General features: G+C 39.6%; 1 protein-coding gene across 1 annotated transcript in view; it reads right to left on the reverse strand.

The window, feature by feature from the left end:
* ADAMTS12 (ADAM metallopeptidase with thrombospondin type 1 motif 12) overlaps window positions 1-24,329 on the reverse strand; it is a 171,318-nt gene that overhangs the window by 72,602 nt on the left and 74,387 nt on the right. The window contains exons 4-8 of the mRNA XM_076362753.1: window positions 8,663-8,859; window positions 6,667-6,750; window positions 4,846-4,970; window positions 3,376-3,525; window positions 579-722 (exon numbers count right to left, since the gene is read on the reverse strand). Coding sequence (XP_076218868.1) covers window positions 579-722; window positions 3,376-3,525; window positions 4,846-4,970; window positions 6,667-6,750; window positions 8,663-8,859 — 700 coding nt within the window. The remainder of the gene's footprint in view (window positions 1-578; window positions 723-3,375; window positions 3,526-4,845; window positions 4,971-6,666; window positions 6,751-8,662; window positions 8,860-24,329) is intronic.

Raw genomic sequence — 24,329 nt, forward strand, 5'->3', positions numbered from 1 at the left:
AATACTTTCAGATTCCAGCTAAGTTATGCTGAAGTGCTGCTAACAAACAGCACTCCATCTAGTAAGGGAGGGTTTACAAAGGCAAAATATAGCTTGTCAAAGTAGAAATATCATGAGGTCATTATGGTTTGCAGAATGGCTTCAGAGCACTCCACAGCCTCTGGTTAAAGTTATACCGTATTGCTGCTCTTAAAAAGAACATAACGAATTTGAACAAGTCATTGAAGTCAAGCACATGTCATTGTGGCCAAAGGCAAGGTCTATGATGTTCCATCAGAGTCTTTGATGGAAAGGTTTCTTTCTTCCTGGTAGCTGCAGAAAGCTGCAGGTTGCATCAAACCTGAGCCAATATGACAAGACTCAAGTTCACTTCCAGAAAACAAGAATATAATGGAGCTTTTCCCAAATACTAAGTGAGCAATAAGCTTGGTGTATGCCCCTCCATGGGAATTAACTCAAGCATACTACAAAGACCTACATTTAGTAATATAATAATACCGGATTTACTTTAAACTCCACATAAACACCTATACACAGTTGTACTCATTTCAGAGAAATGCTACAACCTGATCACTCACTCTAGGAAACGTGTGATGTATTCCTTGCTGCACTGCGACCAGGTCAGTGGAGTAGGATCATATTGCAGCTGTCGGGACATAATATATGGGCGCTTTCCAACAGGCTCACAGTCATTCTCTTTTCCATCGTGCTGGATCCCAAAACTGGAGATAAAAAACAACATTTAATAATTCCAGCTGATTGGTTGTACCGCAACACCTACCTATGGGTTCCACACTGTGCTTAAAAAGACACTAAGGTTGCTTCCTCCCCTGGTGAGCTGTAGATACCTGTTTTCTAAAAAAAAAAATATAGAAGACCTGACCCAAAACCTACAAAAAATCTACACTCCAACAGGCTTCCAAACATATCTGTTATGTACAGCGATATTGTCCTGCACAAAATAAAGAACAGACTGTCAGAGACTATACTCAAGGGTATTTTTAAGGGAGTCAAAACACTATTGCACAGTTGGGCCAGGAGTCACAGTTTAAACCTCAAAGTTATGTTAAAGCTGCTAAAGCTAAGAGAGCTTCCTAGCTCTTGGATCGCACTTATTTCAGACTTGTACCACTTTAACTAATGTCAGGCTTAGTGTAAGACTCTGTCTTTCACTCTCTTATAATCACGTCCCTATTGCTTGTTTCTTTTTAAATCTCTTTTGATAGATTGAAAGGCAGATATTGTTTTCAAAATTACTGAATATTCAGTGAATTTGCCTCCAACCTCCACTTCTTCCTCCTATTTAGCTTTCTCAAACTGTGCCTTACAAACAGATCTCCATAGCAGATCTTCCCAACATGGTTCTCTCCAGCTTCTCTGGCTTATTAAGAAATTTCTTTATTCAACAGCTTGTAAAAGTCATAAACATAAAAAACTTTGGGTGGGATTCAACTAACTAAACATACATGCCTCCACTTCACCTCATTGCGAAGGAGATTATCTGAAATAATAATGTACAAAGATATTCATATATGAAGATGTTGACACCTACACTGTTAACATCTGAAGGTGTGTAAGCCCTTGTGTGAAAGAGCAGTGGAAACTGACTCAGGTCGTGACTCAGTCACGGATCAGACAAAATGAGTTCAAACCACTGAAGACTTTGTTTCTGGAAAATGTAATTTTACCATGACTCAAGTGTTCCAAAAGCAGGGCACGATTTCAGTCAGAATCAACTCCAGTAATGGGTCTGAGGCATAAAAGCAAGTGTGTGCCCTTGCCAACAGGCTCTTTTCCATTAACAAGGTCTATTGACACAGGAGGCTGTGAACATCTAAAGGGACAGTATGGGGAAGAGTTGACTTTTGGCATTCATCTAAGGAATGGGTGCATGGCTTTCTCCTCATTTTTTGTTCATCTGTTCTTACAGACATTTATTGTCCATACTTGAACTTTTTAACATACGTACTCTAACTTGGCTTGAGGGAAGGATGGTTTCATGTTAACAACAAACCCTACAGTATTCAATTTTCTTTGTGGAGGCAATTCTTACAGGCAAGGCCCTGCACCACTCCTGCAAAGGCAAGTATGGCAGTACTCTTCCTCACAGCATCCAAAGGACAGTGAGTTACCAGCCACCCAGGCTAGACCAGGAGAAGGTCACACACAGCTCTATGGAGAAGTGGTGTTTTCTGATAATTAGTGTTAATGAAAAAAGCTCCCTGTCAGCAAGAGGTTGTGGGAAACAAGTAACTAAACCCAAAGCACCCAGATCCAATTATAACTATTCAGCATTATTTTCATATACTATTTCCTTTCTGGCAATTGAGGGGTTGAATAAAGAAAGGCCAATTAATGGGTGATAGGATCAATACTTGAGTAATCTTTGTATCAGATTATTATTATTATTATTATTATTATTATTATTATTATTATTATTATTATTATTATTATTATTATTATATCCCATCAGGAAATACAGACTTCATCCTGACTGGTGGTTGGGTGCATAATGAAAGTAATGTGATTGCAGATACAACAGTGAACATGTCACCTAGCCAAGCAACATGGTCTATCTGAAAAGTGCAGGCATTATAACCAAACCAGAGTATCCATGAGATAGGCCTCTACCCTGGGGAAAACAGCTCAGTGTCAAAACAGATTCGAAAATCAGATTTTTTTCAGGTGAGTTCAATAAACCAAGTAACCAGCCAAAACACCCTTAGAAATTGGAAATACTGAGAAATCTAGTTTCAAGCAAAAATACCCAATCATAAGAAAAGTTTAGCTGTGTCCAAAACTAAATGCCCAGGAACTTTAGTTGACTTGACCTAAGTGTATCCACAATAGCAATATTAATATACAGAAGATACCAGTTATTAAGAAATGCCCAAAAGTTACTTTATTTGTTTGTCAGAAAGGAGAACAAAGATTTGATATTTCTGTGAAGTTTGACTGCTTGAATTAAAAATGGTTTCTGGCTAATCTGCAATATTGAAATACCTTGATATAATGAAACAGGTATGTTTTATGTAAATGATTTGGATTGATTTGGAGATCATCTAAAGTAATTGCACAGTAATTCAGTGTATCTTTGGAAAAATCAGCATGATTAAGTGATGCTTCTTTGTAGCTTAATTATTTCATCCTGATGTACTGCCCTAGCAGACTCTGTTAAAAGGGGCAGACTGAATAGTTGTAAATATAAACAAAGGTCAAAGGATTAAGAATCTCATTCTTATTCCTTTGCTTAGAAAAACAAACACAGTTTTGATTTTAATAATTCCTTTTTCTGTTTCTGTCTGACAATTTGAGTATCAACATACAAATAATAAATTAAACTCAGCTAGGTCCCCCCTTCACTTTCAACTATACCTGTGTCCAAGTTCATGAGCAATAGTGAAAGCCAACGGAAGGCCAGAATCTTCATTGATGTTACAGCTTCTGTGAGGTTGACACATGCCTGACAGATGAGACAAACCTAAGGTTTCACACGGACGATTCATGCCAGCACAAATGTCCTTTCTAGAATCACAAAAGAGACGTGCACAAAAGAGCTTAAAACCAACTGTAGAGTGTCACTTACATGGGGTGGTAAGTCTCCATCTTATAATGTATCAGTGCTAATTTGCATTTTAAGCAAAGCACTGTGTTAACATTTTTACAAACATATCTGTAACAAAAACATGCACTTGTTCTGCTACTATCATATTATACTGCTATAATTTGTAGCCAATATTTATGTTGCTGTAGTGCCTAAATATGTATGTTTACTGTCAAGTTGCATAAGAAAAAGTTTTAAAACCTCCACCTCTGACAGCATTTTGTGGTATGGTTTATTAAACTCACCATACCTCAGCTTCATTCAAGTGAACTCTTTGAAGCCTGTTTATTTGGAGAGGTAAACCATGCATCATTGTAAGAGTTCTTTTTCTCATTCTTATTTTACGATTTGTTGACTCTTTTCTTTACTGCACCATTTGAGGGATTTTTTTTGTGTTGTTTTTTTTCTGCCTGACAGACTTTAACTTAGGACTTTTTTTTTCAGACCTTAGGCCAAATTTTTTCTCTCATTTGTGTGCAGATTAGATCCATTTTTATGGACCTGTAGGAGTTGTGTTTCATGGCCTGCCACAAACTCCCTATGTAACCCCAGACATCACCTTTAAGTTTTCTGTGCCTCCCTTGCTCACATGTAAAAAAATATTTTGCATCCCCTTAAATATGCAGATAATATTTAAAAATCATACACTTTAAAGCTTAAAAATAAATGGTATTGTGTTTGCAACATACTCTTCCATTCTGAGCTGCACCTGTGTATTACTTTAGGATTTGTCATTATGGAGTTGTTAATCTACATGTTACATTGTTTTGGTACATTGCCTCAAAGAAGAATAGAGAAGTGATTGAGCACAAAATGAGATAAGATCAAGTCGGGGAAATTACCTGAGCTCTGCAAATTGCTAATCTCTCAGGACATACAGATCTCAATTTCCTGACTAAGATGCATCTCTAATAAAACACCCACATGCATACATAAAGTGTTATATGTACTTCAAAAACAAATGAAAAACAATCCCTTTAAGAGTTACAGCAGGTCTAATTTTAACCATGTTTTTATAATATAGCTCATATTGTCTGCCTGTATGAGTGTCAGACACGCTCACACTAGGTTATTTTTGCATTAACACTGTGCTTCAGAAACAGCATGACTTCATCAGACCCCTTTACTGGGTTCTACGCAGGATGAAGTAAATGATGGCATGAACCTATAAAAAAAATATCATCACCAAAAAACCCGCAACTAAACAATAGCCAGTCACAGCCGCTGGACTGCTGTCATACCTGGTTAGAAGGACGGCCACGTCATGGTGCGTAGGGTTGACGTCACTCTTGGGATTGACACTCTTCTGCCATTTGCAGAAGCTGGCTAGTGTCTTATCAGCATGGTGAACTATCTTCAAGCCTTGCTAATGGGAAATGTAGGAAAATACTATTGTAAACACCACAGTGCATTGCAATAACATGTCAGTGATGTTAGCTGTGAAGCTGGGTAATCTTTGAAATGCAATTGATTATGCTTTTGCCTAAAGCTAGAGCCATCATTAGGAGCAATGACATCTATTTATCTAACATATTGAATATTATGTTAAAATGTTGACATTTTTGTAATTGGTGCAGCTAAAGGAAAAATTAAATGCAGAAATGTACATATTTTTTGGTAAGTGAGCTTCACGAGATCCAACACTGAATTGAAACTTTCAAACAAACATTTTATATTCTCTTGAAAGCAAGTTTTCCTCTATAGAGAAGGTAAAGACTAATTAGTGGGGAACTTCATGCTCAAGTTTGTCACTCAATGTTATGTGAACAATATCATGCTCAGGGAACAATTACGCTTCTAAGGGTGTATTTCTCTCTCAATATTTTTCAATTCCAAAGAGAAACAATGTGGTCACAGAAGTTTCTTCCTCATCTTATTATTATATAGTATACATGCAAGTTACTGAAATTTCTTGTCAAATACAAAGTATGCAAAATAAATTCATTCAGAAACATATTTTCTCATTTCTGGCCTGAGGCATTCGCTGTATCTTGTCTCAGTTTACTCTATTTAAGTAAAGTACACCTTTTACAAAGCATCTAAATAACATTGTTACCAGATAGTAATTTCTGGGTAACTTAAAACCAAATTTTGAGAGATATCCAACACTGCTGCTTCTAACACTGCCATGCTCAACTGAACAGGAATCCATGGTTTATTATCAAAACAGCCACAGAAATTTAGCAAGTAAACTTAATTGGAGGTCACCATGGACTTCAGGTCCTAATTGTCCTGTTAAGATGCGAACTAGTTTTTGGCCTGCATATTCTTACACTGAGGGCTATAAGGATAGACTCTATCCTAATAATTATTTCAGAAGACATAGCGTGGCCGCATGGCTTGGTTCACTGCCTTCAATAGCATTGGGACCATCTGGCTTGTGGTTATAAATCATAAGCCACTGAGAAAATCCCCTTAATGTGTTCCTGCAGTCAGAGCAAGCTATGTCATGCACAGTGTTTTAAAAAGAACTATAAAATTATGGCAATCGGCATGTATTAAGCATGTAGCAATATATTTATGAATGAGAGACATTGGAAACTACCAATATACAGCTAGTTTACAGCAATTAGCATTTACTTAGTCCTCATTTTTTCATTTTGAAAGAGATCTAAAAAGAAAAATGTGTGTTTGAGCTGCACAATAACAGATTTACTTCTTCAGAGATCCACAAATACTCTAGCATTACATTTTATAATACATTTCAGATAATGCTAGGTAATTAAATTCTGAGACACGATGCATGATTTCTGTTTCTCATCTAGTCTTCCTTGACATCCCATGCTCTTTTGACACTGAGGAGATTCCATTTCCCCATTCCTAATTTGCCTGTTTTAATTACATTTTCCTTGGTGATTTTATGCAGAAATACCTGAAGTCATCAGCTAAATACTTTGCTCTGCAGGGCAGCATTTATTCTAAAAACAGACATGCCAAAGATTAATAGAAGAGTAAAATGAACACATTTTTATGCAAATAAACCCTCCTCTCCATAATTATAGCTCAATGCATTGAACTCCCAAGATTTATAAGTGACATTTTGAGGAAAATAAAAACCTTACCTCTTCCTCCTCAAAGAGGATGAGCCGGACCAGCACAATGTGAATTGCGTTGCCAATGCTTGGATCGTGGAACAACCCTGTGACCTGTGCCAGAGCCAGGAGGTATGAGATTAACTGATTCCTCTATAGCAGAACAGGACTTTAGAGAGAAAATACGACATTTACTTCAAGCACACTGTTCATCTTGGTGTGTGGGTGTTGTTTTGTTTTTTTAAATCCTCAATGCACTTCATTGAAAGTTTACTGAAAGGCAATAAATGTTAGAACAACTGCAAAGGGCAGCTCTGCCAAATGAGTGATGATACAGGATTTGGCAAAAGTTATAAGCTAAAGACAAAAAGCATTCACGAGATTTTATGTCCATTTCCCTTTCAAGAACTTCAGAGTTCTTAAAAAACAATAGCAGAAAAGAACGCAACATCTAGAGTCACGTAACACTGACGGAGAGTTCCACTCAGGGTGCAAAAAAACCAGCATAGCAAATCATTCTGTTTTGATTTGATAGGAATCGCCTTCTGCCACAACAAAACAAAAATCAGTCAGTACTAGGCAAAAAGAAATCAGTTAAATGATGGATACTTTTGTGTTTTCACAATACAGAAGAGGATGATAAGAACAAAAGCAAAGACAACGAATCCATTAAAAAAAGAATCCACATAAAAAAAGAGCAAGAACTGAACTCAGCAAAAATTTGACCCAAATGTCATAAACGTCGTCACAACACTGAATTAGGCAGGAGGAAAGGGAGTCAGAACAGAAGATAGTCATAACCTATCTATATGTGAGCTCTGCCACATTTCACAAGAAATATGAATGGACAAAATGGATTGTGTTTGGATCAAAACTGTTTTGGAGAAGACCATTAAAGAAGAAATTACCAAAATGAAGTTGAAATTGTGTTTACAAAGGTCTGATTTGGATATGGGTCTTTTTCAAGTTATTAAGACTGAAAATTGAATCACTGTTAGTAACCCTAATATCTCAGGTACAGACCGCATAGAAAATGTTGTTTGTTTGTTCCTGAATCTGATCATGACAGGGTTTTATTCCCCATATTTTCCCTGTGTGGACAAAATCTCACGTGCTCAAATCAGCTTTGTGTCTGTTTAATCAGGCTCACTGCCTCAGTAGCGAGTCAGACTGCTCGGGGCACAGTTGGGAACATACTGTATAAACATAAGGGACAGATCGGTTACCATAGCTAGAATTGCACTGTGATTAATTTCACATATATTACACACGTACCATGATAACGACATAGAAGACATCCTCAATAGACTTTCCAAGGTCAATATCTACTATGATACAGATAATAGCAGAAGACATGTCTGTAAGCAGTCTCATGAAACACTATTGCTTTTCCCAGGTCAACTTACATTTTCAAACTTGCTACACAGGAAGACATTGAAAGTTAAATATTTTTTTTTTTTCATCATGTACTTTGTATTATAGGCAGGATACTTACCTGGAAAACAGTTGTACTGCTTTTAACTGGGACAGAGTTAACTTTCTTCGTAATAGCTCATATGGTACTGTTTGGATTTGTGACCAAAACAGTAACGCACTGATATTTTAGATCTTGCTAAGTTACTACAATTTCCAGTGAGCTCCTGTGTGCCTTTCTCATCCGCAGACATGAGAAGGAATCCGTATGCTTAAAACTGTAGAATTTCTCTCTGTTGCTGTAGCTACCAAATTGAAATGACGAATGAGCAACAGGTTCCAGGGAACACGGGGAATTTCAGTGGAAATAAAATCAGTGCTAGCATTTATAGCTATGAAACATCTCTTGCTTAAAACCCAGAGAAAAATTACACCTATGCAAAATATGAGGTAAAAAATGCTTTAAAATACAGAGTTTCAATGAATATATATGAATGATATTACATTTCTTTCAGTGAACAATGTTACAGACTTGTTTCAAGGTGATCAGTGGCATAATCAAATTAAAATTTGCTTCGTTCATCTATCTAAAAAAAGGAAGTATTGTACATACCATATTCATTATAGTGAGGATATATGATTCCACATGGTCACTTCCATGATATTCAACCATCTTACTGTCTGCAACTACAAGTGTCTCCACCCATCGCTCCTTGCTGACAGAGCGCCGAGAAACCTTTCTGACAGCCATATGATTTTGTTCCCATCTCTCCCTCCAATGCTGCTGCTGTTTGAAAAAGCTGAGGGTATCTGGAAGAGTAAGAAGCAACGCTGACTTGGAAATATTTTCAAGCTTGATTTGAAGTGTATGGCTCTAACACTTGCAGACAGAATGGTAGCATCGCAGAATCACAGGATAATACAGGTTGGAGGGGACTTGTGGCTGCCACCTACCTGACCCACAGCAGGGCCAACTCCAAAGTGACACCAGCCTGCTAAGGGCCCTGTCCGGTAAAGCTCTGAATACCCCCCTAGATGGATTAAACACGCATCCAAAAGTTACCCCTACTCAAATGCCAGGGATTAAGGTGCAAGACAGAGCCAAGCTAAAAAAATCGAATTGGGGATGCCATTTTCAAGGAATTTCTCTTCTGTGGTTTGGCTCAAAACTCTCTAATCTCACCAGTTCATAGTTTAAGATAAGGGATACACTTTCTCCACAAGCAGCTCTTATCCTCAGCAGGATGGCATGTTAAACCCAGTGCTGTGGCACACCCATGAATGTTTTGTTCTGTGCATGGAAAATATCCCCAAAGAGTGGGGACACTTCACCAGTAGGTTACATCTAAATACCAGCCAGGCAGACGGCCATGGGCTCCTCACTGCTGTCATGTCTGACTGACAGGCTAGACACTTACCATTTCCACTGTAATTTTGGGATCTGTGCACCTAAAGCCTTTCGGGAAGGAGTCTTTGCTCTGTAGAGTTGCTAGCAACTTTGGACTGCACTCAGTGGTGCTAATTACTCTCCACTCATTCTAGCTTTGAATGCCAGCTGACTGTGTTACCAGGGAAATATCTGGGCTGTAAACACCCCTAGGCCTGAAAAAGAAGTGAGAGATGCCAGTTTGACAGCAACTGGTGGCATTTTTCCAACCCAGAAGCCAGAGAAACACTTCTACAGCGCTGGGATTCCCCAAGTCCTAGAAAGGATCAGGAGCGTTTGTTGCTATTATAGATACTGCAGTAGTCCGTTGGCATCTCACTCATGGAAGAGGATGTCCTTATTCCAGATACGACACATCCGCAGGCCAGAAAGACAGCTCCTGCCTCAAAGTGCTTATAGACTGTCCAGCATTACCCCACTACTGTGTGGCAGGGGACAGTTATCCAGCATTACCTCCACCTCCCAGCACTACTAAGTGTTGAGGGACAGTTACGCAGACAACTCTTCCCTTGGAGAATGGATGACCTGTCAGCTAGGTCCCAAATCTTGTGTTCACACCAGCATAAGATCTGTTACGCCTTTGTCATGAATGCACTGTTTGCTCCTTAGAAGACCTAAGTGCAGCCAGAATGTATCATGGCATCTTCTGTGTCTATAAAATGTGGCACGATTGGACTATTAATGATGTGTATAATACATCTCTCAGCGTAAAAGGTGATTGATATCTTGGTTTATTGTATATGTGCAAAAGAAGATGCACAGGTTTTTAGAAATGGGTTCTCTGAGGTCAGTCTGAAAGATGCCTAGAGAAAAAAAATGCTGGTACTGATAACACATTATGTGTAAAATCGAAATGTGCCACATTAATAATCAAAACTACAGCAGCCACATCACACATTCAGAACTGAGCCGCAGTGCACAAGTGTGCAGTACATAGCAGCTCCATTAGTTGACACACACTGTGACCAGTTAGCACTGCGTCACAGTACCAGTTCAGGATTTCAGCCAGCACCAGGCACATACCACCGAGAAGCACACAAACCTACAAACCTACCCTGGGCAGGTTCATTCTACTAGATGTAAACCTGTACCTCCCTGGACCACCTTTTAAAGGATACTGTACGAAGCTGAATTAATATACTATGCAGAATGTCATGTATTTTACATTGTAGAATATAATAAATAAATAAAAATAGTTGTAAGTAGATTTCTTTTTGCGTGAACTGGCGTTTGCATTTTAAAAGATGCTGAAAGTACTACTTGTGAAGGACAAAGAACCATAAGATTTTTGACCTGCTTGGCAAGGCAAATAGCATAAAAAAATAATTGACTGTAAGAGAAGTTTGAATAAATGTAAATAAATTCCAATAAACATGTAAGCTTATAATTTTTACTATCCATACACTGTCACAATAAAGAGCCCAAGAATATCAATTTCCTTTGTGATTACCAACCCAAATCACTTATCAGTGTCTTCCTATGCCCCCACACAAAGAGACTCTGTCCTGTAGATATGTCAACTAGTAAAAAAAATTAGTCAATAAAGTTGCCTTCCCACCAAGCCAAGGGACTCAAAGAAAGGCATATGTTTTTGTATCTTAATCTTGAAGAATGAGCTGCATGGAAGAGTAGCTTCTTGTCTACATGGAAGAATATAATTTGTGAGTAAAGACAAAGAAGAGAAAGTGGGTGGTTTATTTGGTTTTATTTGTTTGGGGTTTGGGGGGTTTGTTTTAAGAGAAGGGAAATGGACTATCACTGCTATAACCTCTACCCTAACCCCACTAACCCAGGCTGCAGCATCACTCCTGCTGTCTCCCTCAATCTTTATTCAGTTACTGCAATAGTCACCTCTAGGAGGGGCTATTTATGAGCTGCGTTCATTAGTCTCTCTTGTATATTTGCATGGTTTTCAGCATTCTTTTTTCTATGAAGCACAGTTCTCAGTATCTACATTTTTAAGAGGTTTGTGCTGAGAAAAACCTTCCCCACAGCTATCCGAACAAAAAATTCTGTTCAGACTGCTGGTTAAGTGATTTGTTTATGGCCAAATAAAACACTCACGCCAGCTGTCAGGCTTTGTATTCACATCTAGCAAAGAGTTTTGTTTATTGTCTAGACAGGTGATAGCACTGGAGTTTAGAATTTTTAAAGCCGTACAGACGGCAACAGTGAACAACGCTCAGGGAAAAGTCTGGAGTCCTGGTTAAGCGTGAGGCTACGTACCGCAGGAAAACCTCTGAAGAGATTAGAGTTGTGAAAAGAGGATTCTGCAGACAAAACTCTCTCCTCAGTGACCAATCCCCCCCCCATGCAGGGACCTAACCTGGAAGGGTGTCATCTAAGGACTGGATCCCCACAGTGTTAAGTCCCCTGGCAGCTTTTTTAGTTAGATGAAGCAGAGAGGGAGAACAGCTTGGAGCTACACTAAGATACAAGCAGCTATAAAGTATGGTTCTACTTCTGCTTTTATGTCTCTCCGAATGATGATTGTCTCTTAAGCTTTTCATTCCGAAGTAAAATAATCTCACCTTGCTTTTAAATTAGCAAAGTGTTGCAAGTGATTTCAGATTTGCTGAGAAATCCCAGGCACCCTGTTGTCCAGGAACGGAAATCTTGACCAGGAGCCCACCAGTTCAGGAATACCCAAGAAGTGATGGATGGTCTGAGACCTAGTAACATACAGTACTGTCTGAGAAAAGCCTGCCTCCCCACATTCTTCCATCATAACTGCTGAGCACAGCACACTCCACAAGGAGCAGAAGAGAGAAAGGGGGTAATTGAACCCTGAGGGTTTCCATGTATTTTTGAGAAAGAGATATAACATGGGTAGGTATAGTGTTGGAGTCCTTAGGAACAGAAGTGAAGGTAGTGCTGAAAGTATACCCAGGATAGTCTAAGACTAAATAAAAAGAAGGTTGGTAAGAAATTCAGCCAACAAACTGCATGAAATTCAAGCAGCAATACTCAGAAGTTTCTACCTGTTGTGGGAGATAATTTTGCAGATGTGAGGCTTTTATCAGAAAACCTGATTCAGCCAAACGAGTCACATACAATGTTCCACAAGTCATATGTGATATCCAGCCGTATCACTGCATAACCAGGAGAAATGTTGTAGATAACAACATTTTGTCAACTTCTAGTTAGAAATGGCTGATGAATTTCAGTAAAAAGGTTGGTTTTTAAAATCAAAATCCAAATTGTCTTTAGTCAAAAATAAAAATATCCCCTGAAACTATCCATACAAATCCTACTTGACTAATTCAACAACATATAGGACCCTTAACTCTCAGCTACAAGGAAAGATTTTAAGTTAACTGTAATTCTCAACTATATATGAAAAAACAGTATTATACAAACTTCTCCAGTACACGTTAAAGCTGCATGGCTTCTGTGTAGGAAAGAGAAGTTATATTCTCTCTTTTAGCAAATCAATTTCATTTTTCATTAGGTGACAACAGAACTATATCGTAATTTGCCAATCCTTATTAAGAAAGTGCTTGCTAATCTTTAAGAAGTAATATCAATAATCTCACTATAAAAAACATTTAAGTTCTTCTTCACTTTGAACAACTCATCCACTCAAAATATTGCTTGATTAGGGTTTTTTGTTAATTTCTGCTTTTTTCCCCCAAAACCTCCTTAAAGAACAGACACGACTCACCTCACTTAAAGGCATTATGTGAGATTTCCATATCAAAGCCTTTTTTTCCGCCTTTGTTTCCTGCAGGTGTTGCTCAAGGAAGAATGCAGCATATGGTGCAACGCAAGGGGACCTCAAGGTGCTAACTGCACACAGCCACCTTTCAACACCTTTGGAGATACACAGGGCTTTGAAGAAGCAAGGTGAAAATGTCTGGAAATTCCCAGAAGAGGAGAATGCATCCTACAAGTGAAGGCTGTCAGGCAAAAAATAGTAGTACTGACTTATATCTTCACTTTCTATCCTCATCTCCTTTCTCTTTGCGCAAAAGCTCTTTCATTTTTACCACCCTATATTATTCACAGTCAAAATGCTACATCTCCAGACATGAGGTATGAACAATGCTAGGGATGCTAGACTAATAAATCCCACGCTGTTCAGAACTTGCTACATTATGATTTTTCCTATAACCTTCACTTTGTTCTAAGATGTGCCTTTAGTTTAAGTATTAACAAAAAGCCTATAGTTTTGGGGTGAGTTCTTCAAGAAGTCAATAAACTCAGTTGAACAGAGTCATTGTACAAGGGGAGTTAAATAAACATATGAAATCATCATTAACAACATTAACCTAGCACTAAAAAGTATCCATAAGTCCAACCATAGACTAAATAAAGGAAAGGCTGAGGAGTGACTCAGCTAATAAGAATTAAAAGGATAGTAAGGCAGAAGAAATCAACACAGTTTTCTGAAAAGTGATTATTATCCGATCAGCTTTGGGCTAGATCTAATAAACGACTTGTGATTTCCCAGGATAGTGCTCTAGCCACTACACTTCTGGATAAAGAAGGTGGGACCTTCTCCTCCTTCACTCATGAAGGAGAGCAACTCTAATAGCTGATTTACTGCAAGAATTTACTAATTATTTACAAAACTCAAATACAGTAAGTGAACCCCTTCCCCTATTCTAACGATCTCTGCTGAAATAAATAATGCAGCTATCTAGAAAAGCTCAGTGAAACCAAATACACTAGAAATTTTGTATACGTAGAATCTTCTTACACATACAATCGCGGTTACAAATATCCATAACAAAACTAAGCCTGGATGCTGATAATGCAAGAGTAAGGGTTCACACGCTATATGGAAAAACTGTCGTGAAACAAGGAAGAAAGGATGTGAATTTAAAACAGAACAGGTAACCAAACCAGCTCTTTTTATAAGCATTTCTGAAACAGGCTAAGCTAAATCACACAAACCCTTTCCAAGTATGAGGCAGTGTTCACACAGGAAACTATTACAGCTATTTTATCACGTACTTCCCCATGTTGACAACCCTCAAGTCCCAAGAAAAACAAGCACAGAGAAAGAAATCTTACAAATTTGCAAGCTTTGTTTAACTTTAACATTCCTGCTGTCAAAAACATGAAGTATCAAACAGTGGAGTCACACCACTCTAATGCAGAATGAAGCTAAAATTGGACCTGTGTTGACTGATGCACTTAATCAGATACTGCTGCTGAGTGTGTCTGCCGCTCATTACCACTTACGCTGGAAGGATGGAATGATAGATGTTCTGGGTCACTGGCATCAGGAGGTACACAGAGAACAACGTCGTGGGAAACAGCTATGCCTGGAGCTGCCTAGATTTTGCAACCACAATTTTCCTTCTGCCTGAATGTTCTTTTTTTTTTTTTCCCCAGGGATTAAACCCAAGTCAATAAAGGACAATAAAAAATTATAGCTGCGTAAGATGCTGTTCTAGGAGTACATTACTCAATGTCGTTAGACCTTTCCATGCTCATGGTAACTTCAATGGCTGGTTCCTCTTATTTTGGTGAAAACATTAATGTGATGGATTAGAAGAACAAAGTGACTTTTCTATTAATTAATCTAGCAATTAGTGAAACAGCACCGGAAAACAATTTAATTTGCAGCACAATTCTATTTTCATCTGACAAAAACCAAGTATATTCTAAAACAGAATACATGTCACTGTAAAAAAATTTGCAGATTAAAAATTCTAAATAAATTATGTCTATGTCTTAATGTCTCTTATCCAATAATATTTAAAAACTGTTGACCTAAGAATGACAGAGAAATGCAGTTTTGGGGAGCCATTATGATGCAAATGAGAATTTAAACATATGGGCTTTATTAATAATTTTTCTTCTTTATACATATCTATGGTTTTTGCTGGGATGGAATTAATTTTCTTCATAGTAGCTGGTATAGGGCTATGTTTTGGATTTGTGTTGGAAACACTGTTGATAACACAGGGATGTTTTCGTTAGTGCTGAGCAGTGCTTGCACAGGGTCAAGGCCTTTTCTGCTTCTCACCCCACCCCACCAGTGAGCAGGCTGGGGGTGCACAAGAAGCTGGGAGGGGACACGGCTGGGACAGCTGACCCCAACTGACCAAAGGGATATTCCACACCATATGACGTCATGCTCAGCATATAAAACTGGAGGAAGAAGAAGGAAGGGGGGGACATTTGGAGTGATGATGTTTGTCTTCCCAAGTACCCGTTACGCATGATGGAGCCCTGCTTTCCTGGAGATGGCTGAACACCTGCCTGCCCATGGGAAGTAGTGAATGAATTCCTTGGTTTGCTTTGCTTGTGTGCGCAGCTTTTGCTTTACCTATTAAACTGTCTTTATCTCAACCCATGAGTTTTCTCACTTTTACTCTTCTGATTCTCTCCCCCATCCCACCAGGGCGTAGTGAGTGAGTGGCTGAGTGGTGTTTAGTTGCTGGCTGGGGTTAAACCACGACATATATGAAAATTCATTTGTGCAAAATTAATGCAAATAACTGAAAGTGACATCTTGAAGTAGTTGTCTGTGCATTGTCAGGGTTGATCTGCTTTCCAACGAGGTTAACTGAATAGTATCCAGAAGCTCTTGAATCAGACTCCAAAAATTTCTATTCATGTTCCATAAATTACATTCACATAATAATGGAGAAAAAACAAACTGGTTATATGCCGGTGATCAGAGGTCACTAACCTGCTTAAAGTCAGAAATAAGAATAAGGCTAAAAGGCTACAAGGATCTTATTCGCTACAAGAAAGACACTGGGGTGCTGGAGCATGTCCAAAGAACAACAAAGCTGGTGAAGGGTCTAGAGAACAAGTCTTATGAGGAGCGGCTGAGGGAACTGGGGTTGTTTAGCCTGGAGAAAAGGAGGCTGAGGGGAGACCTTATCGGTCTCCACAATTACCTGAAAGGAGGTTGTAGCGAGGTGGGTGTCGGTCTCTTCTCCCAGGTAACAAGTGACAGGACGAGAGGAAATGGCCTCAAGTTGTGCCAGGGGAGGTTTAAATTGGCTATTAGGAAAATTTGCTTCACTGAAAGGATTGTCAAGCATTGGAACAAGCTGTCCAGGGAAGTGGTTGAGTCACCATCCCTGGAGGTATTTAAAAGGCAAGCAGGTGTGGTGCTTAGGGACATGGTTCAGTGGTAGACTTGGCAGTTTTAGGTTAGTGGTTGGACTTGATGATCTTAAGGGTCTTTTCCAACCTAAATGATTCTATGATTCTATTCCCTAAGCTTGCATGCTGCAGTTAAGTTTGTGTAGGCACTACAGAATTCAGCAGTGCAATAAAGCATTGAAAACTCTGGAAGCATACATGTTTTATGGAGCTTCCTGGACGTATGGACAGGAAGACAGTTATGAACCAGCAGGATCCAGAAATTTGCAGCACAGGTCTCTGGAGTGCCCATTAGTTCTTTGAAGTTACGTAAGTGATTTCCACAACAGGCACTCATTTCTTGCCCTAATGCCAAGCTTCAAGAGTTGGTGAGAACGTAGGAATGTTTGACAGAGAGCATAAATGCAAGGAAAGGTGCCAGAAAAAAGCAAAATGATGCTAGAAGAGGCAAAGGACAGGAAAGGACTACTAAGGGTTGTAATTCCAAGGATTTGGGCAGTATGAGTCATTTAGATGGAAGGTTTGCTCTTTGCACATGATTGAGACGAGAGAGCAATGTGGTTTTCAAGCTGTGCAGATTGCAACCAGCCACTACAGCGACTCGAGAGGCAGCTGAGAGAGGCCTCCACCTCCTGGGCTTTAACAAGCTTGTGTACCCAGCAGCAGGCTGGGTGCTGTACCACAGGGACTGGGGAGAGATGTTCCTTTTGGGCAAAAGCCATTAAGGCAGCTTATGTACCCACACTTACATATTTAAATTCACAATACTAACTGAATCTAAAACTGGTGAACATTAGCAGTCCTCTCTTCAAGAAAGAATGACTGAGAACAATCACATTTGATTCAGTGATTATAAGTAAACTGGTACATTTCCCTGTGCAAACATTTTACTTCAGAAATATTGTGCAGCTCCTCTTTTATCGGACACCGAAGTCTGCATGGTACAGATACCTATCGAAGTCCTAAAATGAGGAAACATTTTGTTCTGTTCCCCAACAGAACCACAAGCTGAAGTACAGCAAAGGAGGCGGGTATGTCAGCATAATGCTCTCCCTCCAGTCCATAACATGTGCTTCCTTCCACACTGGTCCATCCTCCAACCAGGGTGTAAGCTTCCTGTGGTTTGACCAGGGATAAACAGCTGCAGAGCAGAAGCGGAGGGTTTGGGATTTCCCTTGAGGGAAAACAAGAGGCCTCTCTTCCCACTTGCAGTCTTACTCAGCTCTCTGCAAACACCTCGACATTTCCCTGCACCTTCCCAGAGAGGACAGACTGCTGCTCCCTACACCCAAGATGCCCATATTGGCTTTTTCAGCCTTGCAACAACTGAGGAAGGACTCCCTCCACACAGATATCCTTCACAAAATCCCCCCTGTACTATCACCATTACCACCAAACCAATATGCCCAGCACTATTTTGCCTGTTTATGCTCCTCCATGCAGAATCAGAAACGTCGGGTGGGTTTAAGAGCCTCCTCTAGGTCTCCAAAAGCCGACCTGTGCACCACAGGAACTCCTCTCTGGCTCATCATTTCCCTTCAGTAAATACAGCAAAACCAGCCACTTGCATCTCTCTGTGCTTGCAAATGAGCAGTACAGAACCAGCTGGGACCAGCTGCTCCTGCCTTCTCTCATGGAGGGATAGGAAGTCAGAGGCAAACACACACAGGCAGCACAGAGCAGCTGCAAGATGCCACCACTCCTGTGTTTACCCAGCCTGTTGGGTGGTCCCAAAACAGGATGCAGCCTCCCTGCAGGCTGCGACCCTGCTCCAGCTCATAGCTTCACCCTCACAAAGAAAACTCCATGTTAACAAGAACTGAATCTCAGCAGTTTGGTTTGCAACTCTGTGAAAATCATGGCTGCTGAACTAAAACTATTTCATGTCACCCGCCTCTGTCCTCCTGCTTGGCATGATCTCTTTCCATTCTTTGCGCCTCTTGCCCTAACTGCACCTCTTCTCTTCCCGAAACACCAAACAACGCCCCTCACTGAATACTCTGCAAGGTTCCAGCTCAGCTGTGACTCCCATGAGCGAGCCCAGGCATCCTGAACACCTCAGGCCGTTTTTAGGGCCGACTCTCTCTCTCTCAGATGTTGGCAGACTCTGCTCTGCCGCCTCCGCTCTGCTGGGACTAGTTCTGGGTCAAAGACAGCTCGGAAAGTGCTGCTTAGCTCATGCCCCAGGGAGCTCCAGATTGCTGTAACAGTCAAAACCATCAAGCAGACAGCTGTGCCTGTCAGACCTTCTTCGACCTCGTGAATTAATTATCCATATTCTTCTGGCTAAAAAGTTGAATCATGGAGAGGATTTTTCACCTGAGGGAAGCCTTAACTTTGCTTTGCAAGTGGCAGATTTTGTCAGCTGTATTTGTGACATGAGCATTACAAAAACACAGGAATTCAGGATATGACTCCAGGTCAAAAGCTTGAGCTGAACTCTGCCACGTCCTAGGTGAACTGTGGAATGAATCACATCAAATTACATACTGGGACAGGGCCCACTTATCTATACGTGGGCTGGCTGAGGACAGAACAAATTCCAGAAATATTTAGGGACCAAAACAGGTCCTCTAAGTTGTGTCAAAACTACTTAGGTCACCAACGGGTATGAGCTCTTTATCTTTCCAAATTGTCCCCAAGCCCATAGCATGTATCGCCCCCTCCAGACATCCTACTGGGTACCATGAATGAACAGTATCTACATATATTGAGTCTCTATGGAAAACCTAACAGCTATTGAGTAGCTGCTCTGGGGCAGTCTTTTTTAGTTAACCAAGGAGTTTCATGTTCTCTGTATAAAACTTGCTGTCATGAGCAGGGCTCACAGTCTAAATAGGCTCTGTAAAGAAACAGAAACTTAACAATATTCCGTAATAATAGTCTGTCTCTAGATTCCAAATCACATTGTATGTTAAAAACACTGAGCAAATTTGCTCTTCATTATCTCCATTGACTTCTGGAAGTTGATGGCAATTCTTTCCATCTCTACTAGAAATAGTAATTTTGTACAGTTTTTTGCACTTGGGCAATATTGCCAGTACACTGGGCCTCTACCTTACAGATACTTATCTCACTGTTTTCTACACATAGAGATTATTTTTGATAGCACCTTAAAAGACATTACATTTCATCTCTCTTTATAATTCTAGTATCTGCTTCATTCACTCTCTGGCATAAAAAAGAACAAAAACTGATGGTGTTTGTGTGGTAACAGATTGGGAAAAATGTGGTAAGAGGTTAAACCTAGCAGTGGCATCCAGTATAGCTCATATTTGTTATTTAATTAGTCTTAACTATTAATGTTGACCACCTTAAGTTACAGACTGTCTGAAGTGTTCTGTAGCAGCGTTTCCTGACCACTGATGATCCATGAAGCATCTACAAGACAGTTCAAAAAAATTAACATTTCTACACATATGAGCAAGCCAACAAAAAAAGAGCCATAAATGATCACTGAAAATTTAGCCAATTTTTAGCTGGACATAAATGAAAACTGTAGAAAATACCCTTTTTTTTTTCCCCTCACCCAAACCAATTGATCCTGCAACTAAAAAAAGGCTCAGAAACACTATTCTGTAACAGCAGTTAGTAATGACCAGCAGTCTTGACTTGCTAGGAGTTAGCATGGAGGGTATTCATCAAAATACTATTACAGCATTCATTTCTGACATTACTACAATGTTTAACTGGTTGTCTCTACGGCTATACATTCAAGTGAGTGAGAAAGTGCTGTTCTGACATATCAATATGGTCCAGAGCTGCAGGAAAATTTTCAGTCTGCTACTTTTGTCACCAAAAATGTAGATTCACAAATTAATGTTGATATGTTGAAATTAATTGTCAAAGAAACACCATAAAAGTCAAATGCTTCACTTCAATACTTTTCAAAGTGAGACTTTTTTTAAAATTATGCAACCAGTTTCAGCCTGAACGCAGTTCTGTTTACTTAAAACAAGCTGAAGAACATGAAAACTAAAAATGTTTCATTTCACCCTAAAAATTAAAAATGCTTTATTTGCACCTGAGAAAAATAGTTTTAAACCTGAAATAACTTTCTATTTTTCCTTTTGTTTTTCGTCACAACAAAATCACGTTTCAGAGTGCACCCTAACATATGTGTCATTTTTATCTTACACTCAAATCCCTCTTATTTTCCAGCTTGACCAATTAACCAAAACTTTTTGTGCAAAAACCAACCCCCTGGTCATACCTCAGCACTGCAGCAGAAATCACTCCTCAAAACTTGCTTCCGTATTTCCATATGGAGAAGCAATCCTCATACACTTCTATTTGACTTTTCTATTTTGGAGTAACAAGAAACTTCACTACTCTAATATAACTGGCTTATTCCTGCTTGACCTTCAGCTATAAAGCACTGACACCTTTGGCTTTCTGTGAATGACATCCTTACATTTCTAAGCCATCCTTGCTGGCAGAGCTCAGCAGCCTCGCTGTCCCAAGAGAGATGCTCTGCCAGGGCACAGAGCACCCACCACTAACTTGGTTCCTCTCCAGGTGATGTTCTTTTTGTGTACCATGGATATATAGTGCCACTTCTGGAGCTTCATGGAGCAAAATGGTACTCCATCCTCTCAAGTCCTCTCCTCCTCACCAAAAAAATACAACAAGAACTTGCCCCAGTAGGCTTTGCCTACTTCAGTAAGTTAAATATAGTCAGGGAACAAGCACACCGAGGCACTGGAACTTGTTTGCCTACTCTATTAAAGTAGTTGGTTCTCAGCATGGCCTCAGTAAGGGCCAACAAACACGCTCTCAATCAATTCCTGAGCATGGCACAGGAGTGGACACAGGCCAGGAATCCCTCTCAGTAGTCAGGATCTGGCCACTCTGTTCAAGAGGCTGAGAAAATTTAATGTGTGCACACAGATTGTTCTATGCTTCTTGGCAGCAATGCCAAAGAATACTGGAGTATTTCATTTATTAGCACAAACATGGTCTCATTGTGTAGGAATAGTGGTTGCCATGAATATCTGCAGTGTTACAGTACGAGAGTAAATGCCAGCTCAGCACTCACCTTACAGATAAAAAGTAATATAGTAAAAACAGAACATATAATGTTCGGAATACCACTGGCATTTTTAAACAAAATTTTTCAAGCAAAGTTATTAAAGAGGATGTCTATTTATGTTCATCATATAAACTGCCTGCCTTTGTGGCTATTCTATACGTTTACAATGCTACACATTCTGGCATTGGATTAGTATTTTCAGTGTATTTTTATCATTCAGTTACTCAAATATGTTCCCATTTCTAAGAAATAATAGTTTCTAGTTCAGCTTTCAAAATGTACAGCTTAAACTGTGACATGTTTCAAGATGTCAACAGAGAGATTACTGGATACCCATACACATGGGAATTGGGGAACTTAATTGAAACCACCCCAGCTGGCATCCCCTTATTCTTTGGCACTGCCACCACAAAAACGTTGAGTAGATTTCAAGAAAACAGATTTACCTACTTTAATTTTTCCAGATGTGAAAATTTTTAGCTAAATAAGAATTTAGCTAAAAGTAGCTTTTCAAGACTGGATTTGAGAGAGTTCTCCAGCTGTAACATGAGAATACTGAGAAAATAATTTAGATTACACTTTCCTTTTTTCTACATCTTACCTTAGGTCTATTAACGTAGAAGACAGAACCCTATTTTTTTTCAAAACTTACCAGAAGGTATCCTCTACATCAGCCATAGAACTACCTATGTACGTGGTAGCCACATCAAAGAAAATGTATCATACAAACTTTTAGCAAAAGACACAGAGGGAGGAGGTGGAAGAAAAATACTCTAAAACCCAACATAAAGTATTTGGAGTACCCCTCGTAACTTTTAAACAAAACTTTTTCAGCCATCCAAGGAGCTAAACAGAAGGTCTGTTAGTGTTCCTTATATAAGTTGCCAGGCTTTGTTTTAGCACTGCATTTCAACATTTTATTTAGGTCATGGATATAAATACATTCCTTTTCACCTTTTTTTCCCCAAAAATAGTTTCTCACAGTTAATAGGTAGTGTGCATTAACAGGACTGGAAAGGGGTTTTAAAAGCTAAAAAGCAAGACAGTAATCAGTGCTTTCCAAATACTCCAAACCCCTGTTGAAAAACTAGTGTCCTTGGCTGTTAGTAAAGCAAAGATGAAACCCCAATTTGGTATTTGTATTAGTTATTTTATGTGTGATTGCCATTCTCAGGAATTCTCCAGTGCTCTCATTCTACAAACTGTACCTGCTCATGTACCTGCTCAAGGTAAGTTTACAGAGGACAAACCAGAAATTATTGCAGTACACTGGACGTGGCACAGCAGCAGGCTGAGACACCACAGAATTCAAGTCACGGTGCCAGACCCACCTGAGAATCAAGAAAAACGCTGAGAGCCCCATGTTGGCACAGCCAGCTTTGCAGTGCTCCCAGCACCCTTCACCCACAGCAGCTTTTGCACCCCCATGCAACCATTTCTACACCCAGGATGCTCAGCTCTGCCCTCTGTTTTCTGGTGCCAAGCAGCAAGCTAGTAACTAATTGTAAGCTCAGGAAGTTCTGGAGATGTAGAAGGAACAACTGCCTCCACGCCTTCCCCTGTGAAAGGATACAAAACATACTGTGCTGGATCACGTAGCATGATTACAGAGCAAATAAAGCTGACCTGTGCTTCCAAAATGAAATGTAATCCAACGCCCCCTGGCAAACACATCTTAGCTGACAGTTCTGCTTCACCCCTTCCAGGCTGCCACTGTGCCTGTCCCGCTCTCATCTCAGGATCTCCAGATCTCTTGGAAATATGGCAGTACCAAAGAGGTTTCCATAGAAAAACCCAAGTCTACGAGAAAATCCAGAAGCATCTCTAACCATTTCACCCACTACCATTGAGTTTTACTACGTAAAAGCCTAGAAATGACAAATCAGTCTAAAGATGCCAATAGATAGTAATATTCAGAAAGCGTTTATCTGAACTAACAGAGCAAAAAAATAGGTAATGCCATTAATTTTATAACAGAACTAATTAGCTATTGTAATGGATTGCATAAGCCCTGATGTTTGCCTTCTAACATTACATTTACAGGATTTAATTTTCAACTGCTTTTTTCCCTTCCTTCCGTCTTCTAGAATTACGGAGAAAATAGTACTTTTTCCAGACGTCACTCAAAGCTATCATGACTTATTTTCATTATGAAGGGACTGTGAGGAGCAGGATGAGCATGAGCCATTATGGGGGAGCAAGGGTGAAAGCTGGAGAGAATGGTTGGATCCTATTCCTTTGCTCATTGGCCATCCTTAGAAACACGCAAAACAGATGCTTCCCTAAAATACTATAGGCCATTTATGGCACCACCATATGAGACAAAATTTGAAAGCAAGATGGGGGAGTGGACAGCACTGGATGACAGGTGTCAAGCCAGTGAAATTCTGTGCCTCATTTTCCCCATCTCCCAATTTTCATGCACCTGTCCAAAGACCTTCATGCTGGAGGCATACCGCAGACACAGAGGCCAAGTTCTCATGAATGCACCATCCATCAGTAAGTGAACATTCCTTGCACAGCAGTTTGTTATACATGGAAAATAGCCATTACAGTTCACCTATAATTCCAGAAACTTGAATTGTTTAAAAAAAAATCTCAGTTTTAAATGTTCAAAAGACAGTTTAAGAAATGTAAAGTACACCAACTAAATTAATGCATAATGTCTGTGTTGTAAAAGAGAAATGGCTACTCACAGAATAGGTCTTTGAAGTGGTAGTTAAACTG

The sequence above is a fragment of the Aptenodytes patagonicus genome, chromosome Z, assembly GCF_965638725.1.
Source record: "Aptenodytes patagonicus chromosome Z, bAptPat1.pri.cur, whole genome shotgun sequence".
Lineage (NCBI taxonomy): Eukaryota > Metazoa > Chordata > Aves > Sphenisciformes > Spheniscidae > Aptenodytes > Aptenodytes patagonicus.